At 50.3% G+C, this 21,364-nt stretch overlaps 1 protein-coding gene across 1 annotated transcript; it reads right to left on the bottom strand.

Moving 5' to 3' along the window:
* Window positions 1-421: 421 nt before the first annotated feature.
* On the bottom strand, window positions 422-20,435 carry Stat5a (signal transducer and activator of transcription 5A). The gene is made up of 19 exons (XM_076869192.2): window positions 20,248-20,435; window positions 19,346-19,483; window positions 18,885-19,041; window positions 17,733-17,822; window positions 14,777-14,951; window positions 9,123-9,253; window positions 8,802-8,953; window positions 8,184-8,339; window positions 7,665-7,844; window positions 6,018-6,105; window positions 5,795-5,917; window positions 5,330-5,422; window positions 4,440-4,646; window positions 3,744-3,838; window positions 3,518-3,648; window positions 2,706-2,861; window positions 2,014-2,068; window positions 1,590-1,694; window positions 422-676 (listed from the first exon to the last, which is right to left on the bottom strand). The coding sequence occupies exons 2-19, from the start codon at window positions 19,471-19,473 to the stop codon at window positions 514-516; spliced, it is 2,385 nt and encodes a 794-aa protein (XP_076725307.1). The 5' UTR covers window positions 19,474-19,483; window positions 20,248-20,435; the 3' UTR covers window positions 422-513.
* Window positions 20,436-21,364: the final 929 nt, after the last annotated feature.

Here is a 21,364-nt window from a genome sequence, read left to right on the forward strand (position 1 = left end):
GTCCACATTCACTACATTATGAAATATCAAGAATGAACCTCCGCCTCCCTCTGGAGGGAAAGCATCAGATAGACCACCATATGTGCATGGGGACAGATGCACATCTGTGTACAAATATGGGCACAAGCATTAGGAGGGCGAAGCTTCTAGCTCAGGAGTAAAACTGCAGCTTAGAACGTTTACCTGTCTCCTTTCCTTTTCTGGAACAATTTCACTTAAATAGCTACTAGCAGATAAAGGACACGAGAGGAAGAGGTTTGCCTGCAACGAGTACCTACAATGACAGAAGCTCCATCTCTTGCATGAGACAGACAGACCCATTGGGCTCCTGGAGGTCTTGATCTGAACCAAAAGGCCACCACTGCTTCAGCCACTCAAGGGCAAGGCGGGCACACCTCGTACCCAAACACATGCACACAAAGGCATCAGTACACACAGCAGTGCTGCAACCAAACTGGAACGGAGTCTCCACATTGAATACTGTTTCTAAAGAGAAGCGTGGCATTCAAATATTCATGACAGGGAGCTTCTGGCAGAGGTGAAGAGACCAGCAGGCGGGGAGAGGCGGGGGTCGATACTGTCCATGGGCCTGCGTAAGAGTTCTTCCACGTGCCGGGCGACATCCATGGTCTCATCCAAGTCAAATTCTCCATCCTGATCGAGGACGGGATCCGGGCTGGAGAACAGAAGGATGTCAGGGGAACTGGCATGTCTCTTAGCCCCAAGTCCTCCAGGAGAGTCCCCAGCCTTCTTCCCACTCATCCTAGTTTCTCATGAGGACAGACACAGTTCTGGAGGGACCCCTTCCTCCAGGCTGGATAGCAGTCACTCACTGGTTCTTTAGGACACATCCCACTTCCATTTGCATTTTTTTTTTTTTTTTTTTTGGTACCCAGGGGTGCTTGACCACTGAGCCACATCCCAGGCCTTTTTTTATATTTTATTTAGAGATGGGGTCTCACTGAGTTGCTCAGGGCCTTGATAAGATGCTGAAGCTGGCTTTGAACTCACGATCCTCGTGCTTCAGCCTCCGGAGCCACTGGGATTATAGGCCTGCACCACCGTGCCCTGCTCACTTGAATCTCTTGCTACCTGATAGCATGATCTAGGGAGTCGTTTCCCTCTCCTTGTTCTCATCTGTAAGCAGAGCGGTTGGGTTGGTGAACTGCACCCACCTGCAATGCCATTCAATGACCTCATACACATCTTTCACTGAGGACTCACAAAAAGCTTTTAACAACCTTGTTCCAGTCCTCACAGAATCTTAAGGCAGGTGTTCACTCCATTTTATGGTGTAAGCAACCTGACTGCCATGCCTGTGGCGTCCCACTGCCGCTTGCCCCTCCCAGGCCACCACAGTGCAGAAAGGATCCATTTTCTACCCTGCTCTCCTCTGATGCACAGCTATCCTGAATCAAGCCCTTCCAACAGCCTCACCTGTGTTAAAAAAACTCTACCCACCCAGGCCTAGCCTGGTGATCGCAGACCTAGAGGAGCTCCGGATTCCTTGGTCCCACCAGCCCTCCAGGTCTCCAGCCTGAGGCCAGGGCCCAGTTCCTCCCCATAGACCCCAGAAGAACACAACTTACTTCTGTGGGTACACGTTGTAGTGAGCCTGGGGGCACACAGACGGGGAGGGGGCCTGGTCCATGTACGTGGCGCTGGTTCCAGCGTCTGTATTTGCGTTCACAAATCTGCAGAGGGAAGCAGAACAGGGCCTCAGTTGCCTGGGGGCTGGCTGGCAGCTGACCTGGGGAGGGGCTCTGGGGAAATCTTCAGGTCCTTTCTGAGGTGTACAAGGACAAAGTGTCCCACCGGGCCCAAGGTCTCCAGCTATGGGAATGGAGCCCTGGATGTCAGTCACAGCACAATCAGGTCCAGTCCCTTCCCATGCCAGGGTTGAGCCAGGTTTCCCAGGGGATCAGGGATGTTGGCCCAGGTTTAGGGGTGACTGGGTCAGGGTGGGGAAGGGAGAGGCAGCAGGAGGCCTGCAGCTGGGCCCTGGACACTTACTCTGGGACCACTTGCTTGATCTGTGGCTTCACATACCCGTCCACCGCCTTGCCCCCTTGACGGGAAAGAGAAGCAAGGTCTCTGGGAGATGCACATGAGTAGAAGCCCACCCAAGCCCTCCGCCTCCTGCCCGCACCACCCTGAGGCCTTCTCAGGATGAGATTTCCCAAGGACTCACAGAAAAAAAAAAAAAAAAAAAAAAAAACACCTGCTGAGGGTCACCACCCCCTGGCTTTAGTCCCATCCTTGATTCCTTTTCTGGCTTTACTCTCCCTCCTCTTGCTCCCACCCCTGACAAGAGACAGAAACAAGAAGCCGCAGCCCGGGGAGGCTGAAGAGGAGAAACCTGTCCATTTTGCTTCCTACACTCAACTTGGGGGCAGGTTGTGGGGTGGGGCGTGGTGGGAAAGTCAGAGGTCCGTGAGGGTGGGAATCATCCCGCTTTCTCCCCCAACCCCGCAAAGTGAGAATTCAGCTTCTTTAGCTTGTCCGAGAAAAAAAAAAAAAAAACTAGTACAAGTTTCACTTCCTCTCCCACAGTTGTGAGCCCTGAGGTCCTCTTCACTGTCCCATGGACCAAAATCTACAGGGGAAACAGCATCTGGTCTCTCCTGGGGAACCCTCACTGCCCAACCCTATGGCTCTGTTCAGGGGTTTGGGAAAGGCCCAGGGGGTCAGGCATCAGGACCCACCTACAACGGGAGTGTAGTACTTGGAGAAGACCTCAGCCTTGGGGCGGTCAGGGAACACGTAGATGAGATAGCTCAGGTCCCCCAGTCGGTCAGCCAGGGATCGGATAGAGAAATCCCGCGTGGTGAATGGTTTCAGGTTCCACAGGTTGCGGTCAGCTGTGAAAGGAACAACCTCATTCCCGCAGGAGAAGGTCATGGTTGTGAATTTCCTGCCTCAGCTTCCCAAGTCACCGGGATTACAGGTATGAACCACAGCATCTGGCTTTTGGGTTTTTTTTTTTTTTTTTTTTTTCAGTTGTCAATGGACTTTATTTATTTATATGCAGTGCTGAGAATCGAACCCAGTGCCTCACACATGTTAGGCAAGTGCTCTACCACTGAGCCCCAGCCCCAGCCCTGGCTTATGGGGTTTTAAGGAAGGCTCAGAGAGAAACCTGGGTTTTTCCCCACTCACACTACGACCCCAGTCTGCATGCCTTTTCACATGGGAAAACGGACACTGGAACATTCTACTTAGCAAACTGGGCAAGTAGACACCAGCAAGGCCAACCATGGCAGAGCAGGGACAGCATGAAACATCTGGGGACCCACTCAGCAGTTCTGGAGTCTGTGGGGCCAGCGATTTTAGGTTCTCCAAGATGAAAAATGCTAGGAAGTGGTTACATTTCCAAGCAACACTCCTCCCACGCTGAGCTTAGTTCCTGCTTTTCCCAGTGGGTGCCTTCTGAGGACACAGGCCTGAAGGAGGATGGGGAGCAAGGACATGGGAGACAGAGCCCCTGGGTAGGAGTGAGGGTGACGTGGGCACTCACGAGAGTCAAACTTCCAGGCAATGGTGATGCCCCCAATTTCCGAGTCGCTGAAGCGCAATAAGAAGGTCCCATCGGGCTTGTTGATGAGCAGGTCATGCGCCTGTTGCTTATTCACAAAACCTAGGATGGCCCTGGGTGCATGGAGCATTTGATGTTACTGCTGCGCCGACAGCTGGTGTCCCCAGGCTGTCCCCCTGCCTCCCGACTCTATGATCCTGTTCCTCACCCGTCGTTCCAGTGGGGCTTGTGGTGCTTCTTCAGCACTTCCATCACCCCGTCAAACCACTGCCAGAAGGTGTAGTTCCAGCCTGGCAAGTTCTCCTGAGAGCCCCAGGAAACCCAGAGTCAAGGCTGGGGTCCAAGTCACCCAGAGTGAACTTGCCCCATGCTTCTAGACACAAGGGTGCAGGGTGAACTGTTGTTTGAGACAGGGTCTCGCTTAATTTACTGAGGCTGGCCTCTAACTTGCCATCCTCCTGCCTCAGCCTCCCCAATTGTTGAGATTGCAGGCACATGACATTTTGCCTGGCTTGGGGGTGGGCGCTGTAAAGCACTGTCCAGGCTGGATGGCCTTCCAAGGTCATTTCTGCTTCACCCTCTCATGTGACAGATGGGAAACTGAAGCACAGGGAGCCAAAGGGACCTGCAAATTAGTTAACAGATCTAGTACTTGAACCCCAGCCCCAGGTTCCTTCCACCATCCTGCTCCGGCTTGCACAGCTGAGTGCAATTCCTTGTGGCCCCTGTCTGCATTTCCTGGGGTCCAAGCCCCCATCTCTCCTGATTGTAGGAAGAAGTGCTTGGGGGGTGCAGGAGCGAGGGTGGGACCCTAGCCCCAGGCATCAGCCTGTCCCTGATGTGGAGGAGGAGTGACAGGACCCTGGTGGTCTCAGGCAGGCAGTTGGAAGCTCAGTTTCCTCACCCTGTTGAACTGGGACCAGGACACAGACATGCTGTTGTAGTCCTCGAGGTGGGCGCTGCTGCTGTTGAACAGTTTCTGCGCCAGGAACACGAGGTTCTCCTTGGTCAGGCCGCGGTTGCTCTGCACTTCGGCCTTGAATTTCATATTGAGAGCTTCACACAGCTGTGGCCACAGCACTTTGTCAGGCACGGCAAATGGCACCCTGCCCTGAGAGCGAGATGGAGAAATGGGAAGAAAAGGCAGATGGAGAGAGCTGAAAATTTTTACACAGAGACCAAGAGAGGATGGAGGACAATCCAGAAAGGAGACAGAAACACAAGGGGGAAGAGAGGAAGGAGCTGGGCGTGTGGGGCGGGGTGGGGGGGATGATGACACACACGCCTATAATCCTAGCAGCTCAGGAGGCTGAGGCAGGAGGATCACGAGTTCAAAGCCAGCCTCAGCAACTTCGAGGTGCTAAGCAACTCAGTGAGACCCTGTCTCTAAATAAAATACCAAATAGGGCTGGGGATGGGGCTCAGTGGTCGAGTGCCCCTGAGTTCAATCCCTGCTTATCCCTCCCCCCCAAAAAAAGGAAGGAAGGGAACAGGGAGAAGGGGCTTGCAGGGTTGGAGACCCAGACCCAGGGATCAGGCATCCCAGCCATAAGGCAAACAAAGTTCAGAGACCAGGGACCAAAGAGCAGGCTCATGGACTTCAGAGAGTCCAGTCCAGAAACCTGGAACGTTGACAGCACCAGGACAGGCCTGAGAACAGGGCACTTGTTCATCCAGCTTCACTTTGGTTCTGGGGTCAGGACCCCCTTTAGCAGGGGCCCATGGAGTGAAGGCTAACCCTATGGAGAGCTCTGGGGCCCAGGGGGACAATGTGGAAACCCTGTAGGGACTCACCGGCTCAGCAAAGGCATTGTCCCACAGCACAGTGGCGGTGGCATTATGGTCCTGGCTGCCATGAACGATGACAACCACAGGGAGAGACAGGGTCTATGGAAGTCAAAGGAATGAAAGGTGAAAGGGACGGAGCACCATTTTGCTCTCTGCCCAGACAAAACTCCCAGCCCTCATTCCTTACCCACAATTCCAAGCACAGGCCCTTCCCAACAAATGCTAAGCAGCACAAGCTGACCCAAAACACAAAACTTTTTTTTTTTTTTCTCAGTCCTTGACTAAGTTGCCTGGGCCAGCGCCAGGTGATGATGAAGCAAACAGGTGCCTGCAGAGTGGAATTTCTGACCGCGGGGTGGGATAACTGCGTTGAGACTGAGAGGAGTCAGAGATTTCTGGTTTTCCCAAATCAACCAGAGAGATCCCTTACCTCTCTGGGTGACCTATGGGGACGGGTGTGGGGGGCCTCACCTTCACCTGGAACACAAGCTCATTGCTGCCAACACTGAACTGAGACTCAAACAGGACCGTGAACTTCTCCTCTGTCACAGACTCTGCACCCCGTCGGTCAGCGCGCTTGATTCTCTTCAGCGACTGCAGGGCAGGAGGCCAGAAGAGGACAGGGAGACTTTGGCTGGTTACGAGGATTCAGCCTTAGGCAGACCTTCCCTCTGAGGCCAGGCCCTGTGCTCACCATGTTTCTGAAGTGGGCGCTGAGGGTGCCCGTGGCTTGGTGGTACTCCATGACACAGCAGTTGTTCAAGATCTCGCCACTGCACTCGCTACAAAGGAGAGGGGTACCCCAGGTTCACACAGGCCCCGGTGAGGAGCAACATCCTGTCCACAGCTTGGACTGGCATCTGACAGCGTTTGGCTCTTGCCAGGAGCCCCTGTCCCCACTCCCTAAGAGTATTGCTTGGTGTCACTCTGGGATATTGTCTTCTCCATCCATCTGCCAGTACCCAAGGCAAGGTCTCTAGGCGGGAGGTCTGGGTCTCTAGCATCAGGTTAGAAGTTTCTTGGGTCAGGGGCAGATGTACACTCCTGTAATCCCAGCAGCTCAGGAGGCTGAGGCAGGAGGATCGCAAGTTCAAAGCCAGCCTCAGCAACCTAGCAAGGCCCTAAGCAACCGAGCAAAACCCTGTCAATAAAAAACTAAAAAGGGTCCGGGATGTGCCTTAAAGTGGGTTCGATCCCTAGAATCAAATTAGAAAAAAAAAAAATTTCTTGAGTACGGAAATTGAGATTGAGGTGAGGCTTTCAGGACCTCTAGCAGCTTCTAGTGCAGTTACAATAAAAACCCTGACCATGGCCTACAAGGATCCCCATGATCAACCCCTGCCCTGTTCCCTGGTCTGAGTTCCCCTCCCTTCACTCAGGACAGGCAAATCACGCTGGCCTTGACTGCTGAACAAGCCAGGCTCGGTGCCTACCTCAGGACTTTTGCATTTGCTCTTGTCACTACCCCAAACACTCTTGAGTGCTCATTCAAGTCTTGGCTCCACAGAAGACTTTCCTTGACTTGTCTAGTGCTGCTCAACACCCTGCCCTGCTCCCACATCTGAAAGCTATGATATCACTATTTTAATTTTCTCTCACACTTTTTGGTAATACCTTATTTTTAAAAAGTGTGCTATTCTCTGATTCCGCAGCTAACCTGGGAGCTCCTTTACTACACATTCCCTAGATCACAGACTGGGCATTCAGGAAACAGTTTAACTGGATGACACAGGATGGGACCAGGTCTCCCATGCAACTCATTCTTTCATTCACCACATACATTGTGGGTAGCCTTCCTTGCCCCCTGGGCCCCAACCTTGACCACATGTATCTTCTTTATACTTTTCCTTCGGGACATAGGACAATTTCTGTGTCTGGAAAAGTCTTCCCTCTCTAGCTCGGGCACTAGCCACCTTTTGTCCCACTGCTAACCTGAGACTACCATCTGCAACATGACTCCCTTCGGGGATGCCCTGTATATGTCCCTGGTCACATACGCTAGTAATCACTTCTCTGTGTCAGCAGCTTGCTCTGTTAATCAATGGCTGAGGGACCTCATAAGATCGGTCTAGAAACAGCTGTGTCCCTACTGCTCTGCACAGTGAACGGGTCGTGTGGCAGCGCAATGCTTGCTGACCTACTAAGTTCCAGCAACCAGCAAGGCAGAGAAAGTCCTCTGAGTGGGGCCTCCCTGAATCTACTGTACATGGGAGCAGAGTGAACCAGGGAGATGGGACCTGTGGGACACAGGCACAGAGGAAGCAAACCTGTGCTGCCCCAGTACTCGGGGCCTCCAAAACCCAGCATGGGGAATGCAAGCGGGAGGGACAGGCACACTCACTTGCGGGTGTTCTCGTTCTTGAGCAGGGACTTGGCCTGCTGCTCGCTGATGATGGTCGCCTTGACCTGGGGGGGGTTCATGTGCACATTCAGCTTCCCGCCCACCAGCAGGCGCACGGTGGCCGCAAACTTGGTCTGCGTCTTCAGGACCTGAGGGGGCTGCTTCTCAATGATGAATGTGCTGCAGGGGACATGAGTGACCAGACACACGATGAGATGCAGGTGCGGGGGTGGGGAAAGAGGAGAGACCTCTGAGGAAAGGGACCTCCCACAAGTCCAGCAGGCGAAGGACAACAGGAGGCTTCTGTTCCCAGAAAGAAGGGGAGGCCAAGCAGAGGCACCTCCCTCAGTGTCCACACCAGAAACTGGGCCAGGGCCGTCCCAAGCAGCCAGAGCAACTGGAGATGCAGTGGGAGAGGATCGAGGAACAGCCTGTGGTCTGGATGGCACCTGCGGCTTCCCACATGCCAACCCCAAGGGAACTGCCCTGCCCTGGGCATGGTGGAGAGGCAGCAGTCACCTGGTGACCAGGGCAGAGATGATGTCTGTGATGGTGGCGTTGACTTCGGCCAGCATCTCCTCCACTGGGCCAGGGATGGGCAGCTGTTGGCAGAGGTGCTCGGCTCTGCGGATCTGCTGCCGGTTCTGCCAGATGATCTCGGCCAACTTCTCACACCTGTGAGGAGTCCCAGGGCCCACATGGGAATGATGGCTTCTTCCCCACCCTGGGCCAGAGCCTGGGGGTCCCAGCCTAGGGAGACCTCCCCCCAACACAGCTGCACCTGCACAGCAAGGACCCACCCAGGACGGCATAGCATTCCCCATGGTCCACGGGTACACAGGGCACTCCTGCCTTCCAGAAGTAGAGGATGCACGGGAGGCCACCCTGATTTGGGTCCAACCAGCCCAAGAGTCACTGCATACCAAAGCCCTGTCCCTTTCCCCAACATGTGACTGACTGCATCCCTGGAGAAATGGAACCGGGAACAAAGTCCATATCTAAAGCAAGACACTGGTGAGATGAGGGCTGTCACAAGACAGAGGGAGCCTGCTGCTCAGGCCAAGGCAGAAGGCAGAAGAGGCAGCTGGCAGCACACCCTGAAGCCCTGCCACCCTGCTGCCTTCCCACAGCCCTCACCAGGACTGCAGCACGTCCAGGCTGCCTTCGGGGGGCCCTCCGTTCCCGGCCAGCTGCTGCCGCCGCTTCCACTGGATCAGCTCGTCATCCAGGATGATGGTCTGTTGCTTCCGCAGCAGCTGCAGGGTCTTCTGGTGCTTCTCGGCCAGCTCCTGTGGGAAGGGGGACAGTAGCCCTTCTGGGCTCCCAGGGAACAGCCCAGCAGGCCCTTCCCTCTCTGACCCCCTGCCCTCACAGGACCCCAGAGAAGAGGGTCTGGCCTCCTGCTCTCCCTGGCTCTGTCCCTCCATCCAGTCACCAGAGAAGCAAGATCCTACTCACCACGCGGTACTGCTGCAGTGTCTGTGCCTCCCGCTGCAGCCAGGCCTCCAGGGACACCTGCTTCTGCTGGAGGGCCGTCTCCCGGCTCAGGCGCTCCTGGGGGTTCAGCTGGGCCAGCTGGGCAAACTGAGCTGGAGGAGGGGAAACGACACCCACCACCATCACTCCTGGCATCCAGCAGGAAGCCCTCAGCATTCCTACTCACTTGTTCTGGAGCAAGACCTCCAGGGTCAGACACCCCACTGATGGCAAGTGGGGCTTCCTACCTACAGTCGCCGGTACCCAAAGATGAAGATGCTTCCTCAGAAGGCAGCCTCTGGGCTCTGGTCACTGGCCTCCTGACCCAGTCTCCCTATTGGGCAGTGGGTGCTCAGGACCCTGCTCGCCCCCAAACCCCTCTGGGTGAATTCTGCAAATCACATCCTTTCCTGTGTCTCTGCTCCCCACACGTAAAATGGGAGAATCCTGGCACCTGCTCAGTGCCTTGCCGTGGACTTTAAAGGAATGACGATGCAGAAAATGCTCAAGGAGCAGCCGGGAAGGCCTGAGTTCTATGTAGATTGGTCCTTTTTGGTGACTGGAGGGTAGGATGAGAATAAAAGAGTGACAGAGACAAGCAGCTGCTGAGTCCCACCCTCACGTGCAGGGGACCTCGTCTGGGAGGCCCTGCTCCCTTATTTTGTCTCATCCCTGAACTTGGCAGTCCCTCCCCAGTGGTGAGTCTCACTAGGGGTTGCAAAGCATCTGACATGTCTGTCCAGGGTAGGTCAATGCAAAGGGATGGGGAGAGAACGGGGGTGAGAGGAGGGAGGAAATCAACAGAGGATGGAGACAATATCCAGGGCCTCTCAGGACACAATTCAGCAAATTCCCTTAGAAAGGGAGGGTGGAGGGAGGCATCACCAGCTGCTGGGAATCCCACTGATGGCAAGAATAGGGAGGGAGGAAAGAAGGCCTCCCTCCCTTTTCCAAAACATCTATGAACAAATCCTTAAGACATGGGGAGGCAGAAAGAGTAAAGCAATGGCTGGGGCTGGGGCTTAGTGGTAGAGCGCTTGTCTAACCTGCATGAAGCACTGGACTTGATCCTGAACAACATATTAAAATTTAAAAAAAAACCTAAATAATCAAAATAAAGATACTAAAAAAAAAAAAAAAAGAAAGAAAGAAAAGAAAGAAAAATAAAGAGTAAAGCAAGAACTACCTGAGGATTAATAACCCCAAAACATGCCCACAGTTAAAGCTACCTGCTCACCTCCTCAGCTTTCAAACCTATCCCCATCCCCAAAAAAACAGTCTCACCAGTGCTGGGATTATTACTCCCTTCCTAGAACCCTCTTTATTTATTTATTTTGTTGCTGGGGATTGAACCCAGGGTTGCCTAACCAGTCACATTCCAGGTCCTTTTTATTTTTTGAGACAGAGTCTCACTAAATTGCTGAGGCCTTGCTAACTTGTTGAGACTGGCTTTAAACTTGCAATCCTTCCTCAGCTTCCAGAGCCGCTGGGATTACAGGTGTGCACCATTGCGCACGGCTCCAATAACACTTTTGAACAGCCCAGCATCCTTACTAGGGCTGAATCAAGAAGATGTGTGTTGGCATGTCTTAGTCACGTTCCTGGCTGGCTTGAGGGCCACATTACATTGACCTAGTCCCTGCCCCAGAGCTGGGACAGACAATAGCAATGCTGGACATCCAGGAAAAACTCAGAACCAGAACTTGGAAATATGGTTCCAATCTCATTGGAAGGTACTGAGTGGGACGAGTATTACCCCGGCTTGGAACATAGCAGAGGGGCCCGATGGCTCCCCCAGGATCCTGCTGGCCCACAGGATGGGAACGGTGGTGGTGATCCCAACACCTGTACCCAGCCTCCCCATGCAAGTGACCCATTTTAGTCTTTCCTGGTCATATGCAGGTGTTTCTGGGAAGGAGGCCAAATGGATCTGAGGTAACTGCTCTCTCCTGGGGACTTGGGCCTTCACTTGCACAACAGATCAATAGTCTGTGTTTGCAATGGCAAGGCAGATAAAACAGACAGAACTGACACCATATACACAGTGGGTGCAAACCTAAACCAGAATCTAAACCTAAACCTACACATGGGCAACTGAAACCCACATCCAGGTTCATAAATCTTGTCATGAAAGAACTTAGGTAGAAACCATAGTCTGAAATCTCCTGTTTCCACTTTATGAAGGAGCTGGTTTTTTTTTTTCTGGGTCAGTATGGGGTGGATTCAGATGGAGGAAGACATGTTAGAAGCATCCTGCCAACATTCATTCAACATTTACGATGTTTCAGTCACTGTGCTGGGTCAGGGTACAGAAAGCACTAATAGGGCAGGGTTAGGAAGAGATGATAAACAATTAAAATTGAGTTCTGGAAAAAATTAAAGGAGTAAAAAAAAAAAGCCAAAATGAGGAACAGAGGAATAGATACTTAACAGGACATAACAGAAAACAAATATTAAAATGTCAGTCCTCATTGAAGGGAGATCAGTAAAGAAAAGGGACCAGGGGAGGGAGGAGGAAAGGAAAAGAGAAAAAACTGGGAAATTATATTGGCCAAATTATATTGTTGTACTGTGTGCATGTTCAAATATCTCACAACAAATCCCACTATTATGTAAAACTAAATGCACCAATAAAAAATATGGATAAAAGTAAAAATAAGATGTCAGCCCTTCATACAAATGCACTAATTATTACATTAAATGTTAACGGACAAAACATCTTAATTAAAAGCAGAGATTGTCAGAATAAGCAAAACTCAACAATATGCCCTTTGTATTACAAAATCTTTAAAAAACCTGAATAAGGCTGGGGTTGGTGGCTCAGTGGTAGAGTGCATGCCTAGCTTGCATGAGGCACTGGGTTTAATCTTCCAGCATGAAATAATAATAAACAAATAAATAAAAGTATTGTGTCCATCTACAACTAAAAAATGTTTAAAAGGCCTGGATAAAAATATGCTAATGGAAATACAGAAAAAGAAGGCTGAAATAGTTATATTAATATCTTATGAAGTGAGCTTCAAAACAAAGAATATCAGAAGAAAATAAGAGAGACATTTCATAATGATTATGTAATTGCTCAGAAAATCATAATAATAATTATAAATGTATCTATATCAGAATACATAAACCTACAAAATGAATTGAAAAGTAGACAATTCCACAGTTGTAATAGGAGATTTGATTGCTCTCTTTTAGCAACCAATAAAACAATTAGGCAAAACCCCAATACAACAAAGACCATGATCAGTGATTCTCAAAGTGTAGTCAAGAGAACCTCTGATGGTTCCTGAGACCCTTATAGGATATCCACAAAATCAAAATTTTTTTCATAAGTTCATAAGATCTTATTTTCCTTTTTCACCCTAATATTTTTATAAGTATACTATGAAATTTTCTAGAGGTTACAAGATACTACAACAAATTGAAAGCAAGACCCAGCTGTGTTTTATTTAACCTACACTGAAGAGATTTGCAAACACAGTTATCCATCATTTAAGAATGAGGACACATTCTGAGAAATGTGTCATTAGACGATATTTTCATTCTAAGAACACCAAGAGGTATCATTTTTGTTCATTGTAAAAGCATACTTACACAAACCTAGACAGTATAGCCTACCACATATGTAGGGTATGAAGTAGATAACAGCATACATATAGATAATTGCTGATGGAAATATTTTTATACAGCACATGACTATATGCAAAGCAATCCCACTTTTCTCACTAAATTTTGTTTCAGAAAACATAGATGTTGTACATATTTGGTAGTCTGTTTTTATAAAATTTTACCTTTTATGCTAATGTTATTATTATTATTATTTTATTTTATTTTTTTGGTGGTACTAGGGATTGAATTCGGGGCCTAACATTTGCTAGGTAAGCAGTGTGCCACTGAGCTACATTCTAGCCCTTTTTAAAAAACTTTATTTTGAGACAGGGTCTCACTAAATTGCCTCAGTTGGCCTCAAACTTGCAATCTGCCTCTGTGTCTAGAGTATCCTGGATTACAGGCAAAGTCCCTACTCACTGTACCATGCATATTGTTGCTATTTTTAAAGGAAACAACTATAGAATACACATCCTCTTCACATACATAGGATGCATTCATTAAAATCAAGTATATGATAGGCCATAAAAAAAGTCTCAATAAATTTATAAGAACTGAGACCATATAGAGCATGTTCTCTGATCACAGTGGAATCAATAACAAGACAATATTGAAATCAGTCACAACATGACACCAATATGATACCCGAAATAGTTGGAAATTAAATAATATAATTCTAAATATCACACAAGGTAAAAGAATTAATCACAAGAGAAATTAGAAAAGTTTCAAAGTGAATGATAGCAATACACAGTATATCTAAAATTATGAGGTACAGCTAAAGCAGTAATGAGAGGAAAAATCATATCTTTAAATCTTTTTCTATATGTGTGATGTATATACACATAATCTATGTACATTAAAATATACATATATGCATGTTTATGTGTGTGTTTGTGGTGTGTATGTGTGTGTGTGTGTGTGTGTGTGTGTGTATGGAAGAAAGATTTAAAATCAATGACCTGGGATGTAGCTCAGTTGGTAGAGTGCTTACCTCACATGCACAAGGCCCTGGGTTCAATCCCCAGGACCACCAAAAAAAATAAAATAAATAAATAAATAAAAATAAAATAAAATCAATGACCTGTTTCTACCTCAAAAGCCAGAAGGAGAAAGATGAAGGGAAATGTTAGTACAACTCTTTTTTTTTTTTTTAAGAGAGAGTGAGAGAGGGGGAGAGAGAGAGAGAGAGAGAGAATTTTTAATATCTATTTTTTAGTTATCGGCGGACACAACATCTTTGTTTGTATGTGGTGCTGAGAATCGAACCCGGGCCGCATGCATGCCAGGCGAGCACGCTACCGCTTGAGCCACATCCCCAGCCCCTTACAACTCTTTTTGTTCTCTCTAGAATGGAGTGGTACATCTCTAGGGTCAGTCTGGAGTGAGTAAAAAATGGGCCATGTCTTAAAATGCCTCAAATTGTTCATTCCTTCTAAGTCAATTTTTCTTTCCTTGAACTGTTATCATGACAGCCACTGGCAAACTATAGCCCTAGGATAGAGAGAATTTTTCAATGTTACCCTACCCCAGTTCCACAACCTGTGAGCCACTCCTGAAGTACCTCTCCCTAGCCTGCCTCAACCAAGAAACTCCCCTCCCATGTCCTCTCTCTGGTTAAGGCACACTTTGCCCATATTTCTCCATTTGTTTAGATAGTCTCTGAATACCTACAATTAGCTTAGTAAGACAGGGATTCTATAACATAGCTCTAGTTGAGACCAAGTTCTACAAATTATAGGCACCCTAGGCTAAGCCATTTGTTCTCTTTGAAACTCTCTGTATCATCTGAAAAATAGGAACAACACAGCTATCTCCTACTCTACAAGCTTGTCATAAAGGCTGAATTGAATCACACATGCAAAAGGCCTAGCCTAGAATCTAGTCTTTGGCAGGGAGCCATGACTTTGGGCAAGGTCCTGGAGAGATGGACACTGACCCTGACCCTACCCTGCTCACAGAATGTTCCTCACTCCCACACCAGGGACATGCACGGTTCCCTTGCCCTGCACCCTCTTCCTCACCTTGGAGCCTCAGGCTCTCCTGGTACTGGATGATAAAGTATTCCTGGGTCTGCTGCAGCTTCTTCAGCTCATTCTCTGTGTCCTGTGTAACCAGTCGCAGCTCCTCAAAGGTCTGGTTGATCTGAAGGTGCTTCTGGGACATGGCGTCAACCAGGATCCCGGCAGGAGAGCTGCACTAGAGACAGATTGAGGGGAAGTCACAAGTGACGAGGAGTAGAGTGCTGGGTAGAGAAGAGGGGAGAAAACCTCGGGCCTTGGGGAACGCTAATGCTATGACCCCAAACTCCAAACCTGGGGTGAGAAGGGTCGCCTGAGTCAGAAAGACAGTCATTTGCCAGAATTGGGGTAGAAAGGAGAAAGAAAGAAGAGGAAACAGGTGGGGCAGATAATGGCATCTTCACAGCAGAAATTTCTATTTCAGAACAAGCCTCTGCCAGAGTATCCCAAAGAGGGTTCACTGAATTTCCTTTGGAGAACCGTCAACTCTACAGGCCAGGTGTCACCTGGGTCTTCTACTGATGAGGACAACTCGGCATTCCAGGTTTATTCACTGAGCTAATCTAGAAGTGCTGAAGCTTCAGGGCATGGCATGGCTTGTGAACACACACCATCCACACTGCACCTGAGGCCTTCTTATGACCAAGGAAGAGCAAGGAGACCAAACGTCAAACAGGTGGTATCCCGGGGACACCAAAATGAAGTTATCAGGGATATACCAAGAAGGCCTCCTTGGACCTCAGCGATCCTTTAAACACCTGGCTGAATTCACAGACTTTCCAATGAAATGTTCTCAGAAAAAAATCCAAACTCTTTTATATAGTTTTAGCCAGCTTAGAGGACAGCCTTTACCTTCCTCTACCCAGATCCCCTGCTGCCTGACCACACCAGCAACCTGGACTTTCTATCTCTGTTCCTTGAATACAAAAGCACGTATCTGCCTCGGGGCCTTTGCATTTGCTGTTCCATCAGTCTAGAACATTCTGACACCAAATCCTTCTGAGGCAAGTCCTTTAACTCATTCCTTTTCAGAGGAGCCTTCCCTGTATGGCCAATTTACAGCAACACTACTTTCTTTCTTTCTTTGGTCCTGGAGATTGAACTTAGGGGAACTTAACCACTGAGCTACATCCCAGCCCTTTTTTGAATTTTATTTAGAGACAGGGTCTAACTGAGTTGCTTGTGTCTCTCTAAGCTGCAGAGACTGGCTTTGAACTCAAGATCCTCCTGTCTCAGCCTCCTGCATCACGGGGATTACAGACATGTGCCACTGAGCCTGGTAGCAGCACGAATCTTATCTGAAAGTGCCTTTTGCTTGTATTTTCACTTTTTGCTAGTCTGTTTTCTTGCATAAGGATGTGAGTTTCCCCAAGTGCTATGACCTCTCTGTCCCTGAGGCTTTGAACACCAGAATGTTCAAGAACAGTTTGATGGAGGGGAGAAGGACTGTGCCCCTGATGTGACCACACCAGTACTTCAGACATGCGTTTCTCAATCAGGGCTGCATCCTTTCTATGTCCACAGGTAGCTCTGTGATTATAAGTTCAGGACACAAGTGTTGTATTGCAAGACGCTCCGTAACCTGGCCTCTGCTCCCTCTCCAACTTTACCCATTTACTCCCCTGCTGGCTCCCTTCTCCTCAGCTACACTGGCTACTTGCAAGACTTCAACTGTGACTCCATGGCTGAAGCCTTCCTGCCCTCCCATCTGCTGTTACTCAGAGCCATAAAACTCATCCTTCCTCCCTTCCTCCTTCTTGCCCCACCCCTTCCTCAAGACACTGCCCTGCCAGCTGCCTCAATCTGAAGTGGCACTTTTCCCATATATGTCCCCTTAGCACTTGGCTCACCTCTGGAGAATGTCTTTGCTGGGACTCCTTGTGGGCAGGGACAAAGCCTTTATCTGTTTCTCCTGTCCCAGCCCAGCATCAGACACATAGTAGGACCTCAATAAACATCTACCGAGTGAACTGTAAAATACCTGCAATAGGTGTCCATAACATAAATAAATAATAAATAAATAATACCACTGTGATTCATGCGCTGCTCTAAGGTCTTTCATTACGTCACTTTACAAAATTTATTTTGCTTTACTGCAGATAATACAGGATTTTCCATTGTCCATGCAGATGTTTGCTGCCGTTAGATTTTAGAAAGTGAGGGGCTGGGGATAGAGCTCAGTTGGTAGAGGGCTTGCCTCACATGCATAAGGCCCTGGGTTCAATCCCCAGCACCACAAAAAAAAAGAAAAAAAAAAAGATTTCAGAAGGTGGAGATAGGTCTTCCTCCTGCTCTCTGGGTCTTGCTTTTCTTAGCCTGCCTATCTTCCATCTTCTAACACAAACCTTGCCTTTGGTGTTCTTCACAGACACCGGCAGGGTACCATTTCTTATTTTGGTCCCAGTCCTATTTATTGAATATCAAATCTTTTTCCCTGGTGATTTGTAATGCCATCTCTGACAAAGAGGTAGTCTGCAGGTGTGGTGCGTGTATGCATGTGTGTTTAGGTTTCCTCTTCTGTTTCATTGGTCTGTTTGTCCAACCTTGGCACACATGGTTTTTCAGTTAGTTGTCATAATAACCCTATAAGGTAGATACACCTATTTTACAATGGAAGGGATCTGGGGATGTGCTCAATGGTAGAGTGCTTGCACAGCATACATGATGGCGTGGGTTCAATACCTAGCACTATGAAGAAAAGAGAGAAAAAAGAAGAAAAAGAGATTCAGAGAGGTTAAGTAACTTGCTCAAGACACAAGATTGGTAAATGGTTGAGCTGGGGACTGAACCCGGGTCACTCCACACCACATGCAGCACTGCCTCTAACATTTGCCCAAGTCTCCTATTTCTTTGTATTCTCCACATGCCGGTGTTTTGCAAAAACACAGTGTGTCAGGGGAGGAAGGCATGAGGTGGCAAGACTCGCCAGCTCCTCTTCCCACACCCCCAGGGCACTCACATTATTGGCTTCTCGGACCAGCCTCTGTTCATTGTACAGAATGTGCCGGATGCAGCGGACCAGTTCCATGGGGCAACGGTCATATGTGTTCTGAAAGAATGCAATAGCAGCCACCAGTGGTCACCCTCTGCTCCAATCATGCAGATCCCCGCCACCTCTGCCCCTTCTTCTCCTTCAGCCCCTGCCTCAGCTTTTCCCAGGAAGCCCCAGGAGCCATCATTAGATACCTCTATCTCTCTTTTATCCCTCATAAATCTTTTTCTTTGGTTTGCAGTGTCAGAAAACCCAGTTTACAAAGCACTTTCAATCTAACATTTCCTTTGACTTCCACAGCATGGAAACTCTATGACATAAAGAAATTATTATCCCCTTTCACGAACAAGAAAACTGATGTCCAGAGAGGCTAAGTACTTGCCAGAGTCAAATAAATGAGAGAGTAGATGACTCAAGGCCCAGAGCATCCGCTGCCAATGTCAAGGTACTTTCTACCATACGCCTGCCCCTGGGTTCCTATTTTGTTTCCCCTCAGGTTTCTCCTGTTTCCTTCCCCTGCTGGGATGGACTTTCATTTCCCTGGTACTCTGGATTTAAGAGGGGTTCTCTAAGAAAAACAAAGGAGTTCCAATAAATGCTTGACCATGATTACCACCCACACCCCTTTCCTGTTTTACAAAACATCCCTCTCTTCCTCCATACTCCCCCCCAGAGGTTACATCTTTCTTCCAACCTTTAATTCAAAGCCCTTTTATCCAGTTCTTGCCTCCCAGGCGACTCTGTTCTTCAGCAACTGTCCCGCCTATAATAAAAAGAGCCCCAAGAGGGATGCCTCCTTCCCTATTTCTAGAATCTGCCAGCCTTCCTTTCTCTAGCAAAGGTATCCTGACTCGGTCTCCTCCACCCCTTCTGTTTGATCTGGCCACAATGTGGGTTCACTCATTGCACACACTCCTACCTCTTGCTTTGTAATAAGTTAAGGGAACCCAACAGGTCTGACTTAGAAAGAGGGGGTGGGGGAAATTGAAGAAAAGTTGCCACTAAGCTCCTGGTCACATGGTGAGTCAGTGGCCAGGCCAGCAAAACCCCCAGAGGTTCTGATGCTAAAATAAGAAGGCAGACGTGCCTCCCTGCTGGTGACCTGGTGTTCACACCCACCTGGAGCTGCGTGGCATAGTGCCCCAGCTTGATCTTCAGCAAAAACCCATCTTCCCCCACCTGGTGCTCCGCCTTCTTCTGCAGCTCTTGCACCAGGCCCTCCAGGAGCTGGGCGGCTTGGGCTCGGTCCTGGGGATTGTCCAGGTCAATGGCATCCCTGGGGACAGAGTGGGGGGGGGCTCACTGTGGCACCTTCTTGGGCAAGGAGGTCAGGCACTAAAAGTGTGACATGGAAATTCCAGGCTCTTAACTAAGGGGTGCTCCAGGGCCCACAGAACTTGTTCCTAGCAGCTTAGAATTTAGAAACATTCTCTGTCCCCTCGGAGGCTCCAATTTCCCTGTTCCCCTTTCCCAGGGACACCGCCCCTTCCGCAGAGAACAGACAGGACCAGCAGAGTCACAAGAAACTATAAAGAGAAGATCTAGAGACCAAGGAGACCTGGATGGTAGAGACGTCCTACCATGGCTGGCTTTCAATCCACTGTGCCAAGTAGTGCCGGACCTCGATGGGGAAGTGCTGTCCATACAGCACCTGCATCTGGCGGAGTGCATCTCCCTGCAGCTGCTGGGCCTGAATCCAGCCCGCCATGGCCCTTCACCTAGGGCAAACAGAGGGCTTAAGAGGTGCCTCCTACAGCAGGGACCCGACCAGCCCTCTCATGCCCACCGGAGACACTTTCCTGTGAGGGAAGAAAAGACAGTAAGGAGGGGAAGACCGCCCTTCCCCTCCAACAAGTAACCCGCTGAGGTTTGGGGTGGGGTATGGAGAGGCAGGTGCCCTCCTCCTCTTCCTCTCCCCTCACCCTACTGGGGCTTCCCCAGGGGGGGGGGGTATAGCTTAGAAACTGAAAGAGAAACTTGACAGCAGAGGCCCACAGGCCCTTAGGAGAGGGCTGCAAAAATCCCCCTCCCTGCCTTGGACCCTGACTCTTAATTTCTGAAGGGGAGATGCTCCAGTTCAAAATTAGGGCAACGCAGTAATTGCCACTCGACAGCCGGGTCCCTTCAGGCACGCGGCTGAGGCTGTCAAAGAGAACGGGTTGGGGAGATGGACACTGGTCTCTGGCATGCCCCTCGGTTGTGCTCCAGTGACACCCTCTCTCCGGGTCCGGCCCGACAGCGCTCTCCTCCACTGCGTGCCAGGACAGTGCCCACGGGGGACCGCTTCCCTTCATCTTGGAGACTGGTCCCTCGTCCCTCTTCCGCTCTACACTCTGCACGAAACTCCCTCTTCAAGCCGGAACGATCTCTGCTTGGTTCCCAGCCGTCGGGCTCCAGGGTGGCTGGTGCCTGGATGCCGGCAGGGCCAACAGTCGCGTGGCCCTCCCAACACGCCGCCCGGGCCGCGCCGCTGGCCACCCACCTGGTGGGGCCGAGCCCTCCGGCGGCGAGCTCGGCTGTGCGCCCGCGGCTCCTGCTCGGGGTCCGGACTCCCGGGGGAGGCGGCAGCGGTGGCGGTGGTGGCGGCGGCGGCTGTTACTACAGGAAGGAGCAGAGAGCAGCGATTTCCTCCTCAAAGGTCAGCTGCCTCTGATAGACCATACACAGCGCGCGAGCGCTCGCCAGCACCCCTCCCAGCCCCTGTCGCTCCCTCTCTGCCTCCGCCCTCGGTCGCCGGCTCCGGGCGAGTGCGCAGCGGCGGCTGCCGGAGAGGCGGCCGGAGAGGCGGGGCGGCGCCGCGAGTGGGGGCTGCCCCGACGGCTGGGTCCCCCGGGAATCCCAGCCAGCCCTCGCCTGCGGCTCGACGGGAGCGTCCCGGCCCTGGTGGGCAAGAAGCGCTGGACAGCTTGGGAGGGAAATCCCGGGCTCTGAAAATCCCAAACCAGAGCTTCAGTTTTCTCATTCGCAGAAGGGGTGTAGGGAAGGGTGGACTAGCTGGGGATGACCTCCAGCTCCGGCAAGTGTCATCCTTTGAGTTTCTAGATTGAAAAGGGTGTGTGTGTGTGTGTGTGTGTGTGTGTGTGTTTTCATGTAGGTTTGAGGCCACAGCTTTTGTGACCTCAAAGGTAAAACTTAAGAGAGGGAAAGGACTGGGGATTCCGGAGAAACCAACCTCACTACCACCGCCTCCTCTCCTTCCTCCTTCCATTACTCCCACCGTCTGAACTCTCTGGTGAAGAAGCACCAGACAAGAACCTTGGCAATCATATGATTCAATCCTCTGCCCCCCACCTTCTGAACTTTGTAGGTAAGAAATGAAAGTCCAGGGAGGAAAAGGGGGTTGCCCAGGAACACACAGTGCGTACATGGCCTAACCCAATCTGACATAACCCAATCTGCCCCTCTATTCTCCCCAGCCCAGTCACATCTAGGCTGGCCCTAGCTTTGAAAAGACCCAGGGAGGTGGTCTTAAATCCTGACAACCTTGCGTCTGCCTACATGCCTTGCCACAGCAGTGAATCTCTTCCCTAGACCCTTGCCTGGGTCACAGTCCCCTTCCCCAAGGGTCCCCTCCCCCCCCACACACACACAAGGCCTGA

Source organism: Callospermophilus lateralis, chromosome 11 (assembly GCF_048772815.1).
Source record: "Callospermophilus lateralis isolate mCalLat2 chromosome 11, mCalLat2.hap1, whole genome shotgun sequence".
In the NCBI taxonomy this organism is placed as follows: Eukaryota; Metazoa; Chordata; class Mammalia; order Rodentia; family Sciuridae; genus Callospermophilus; species Callospermophilus lateralis.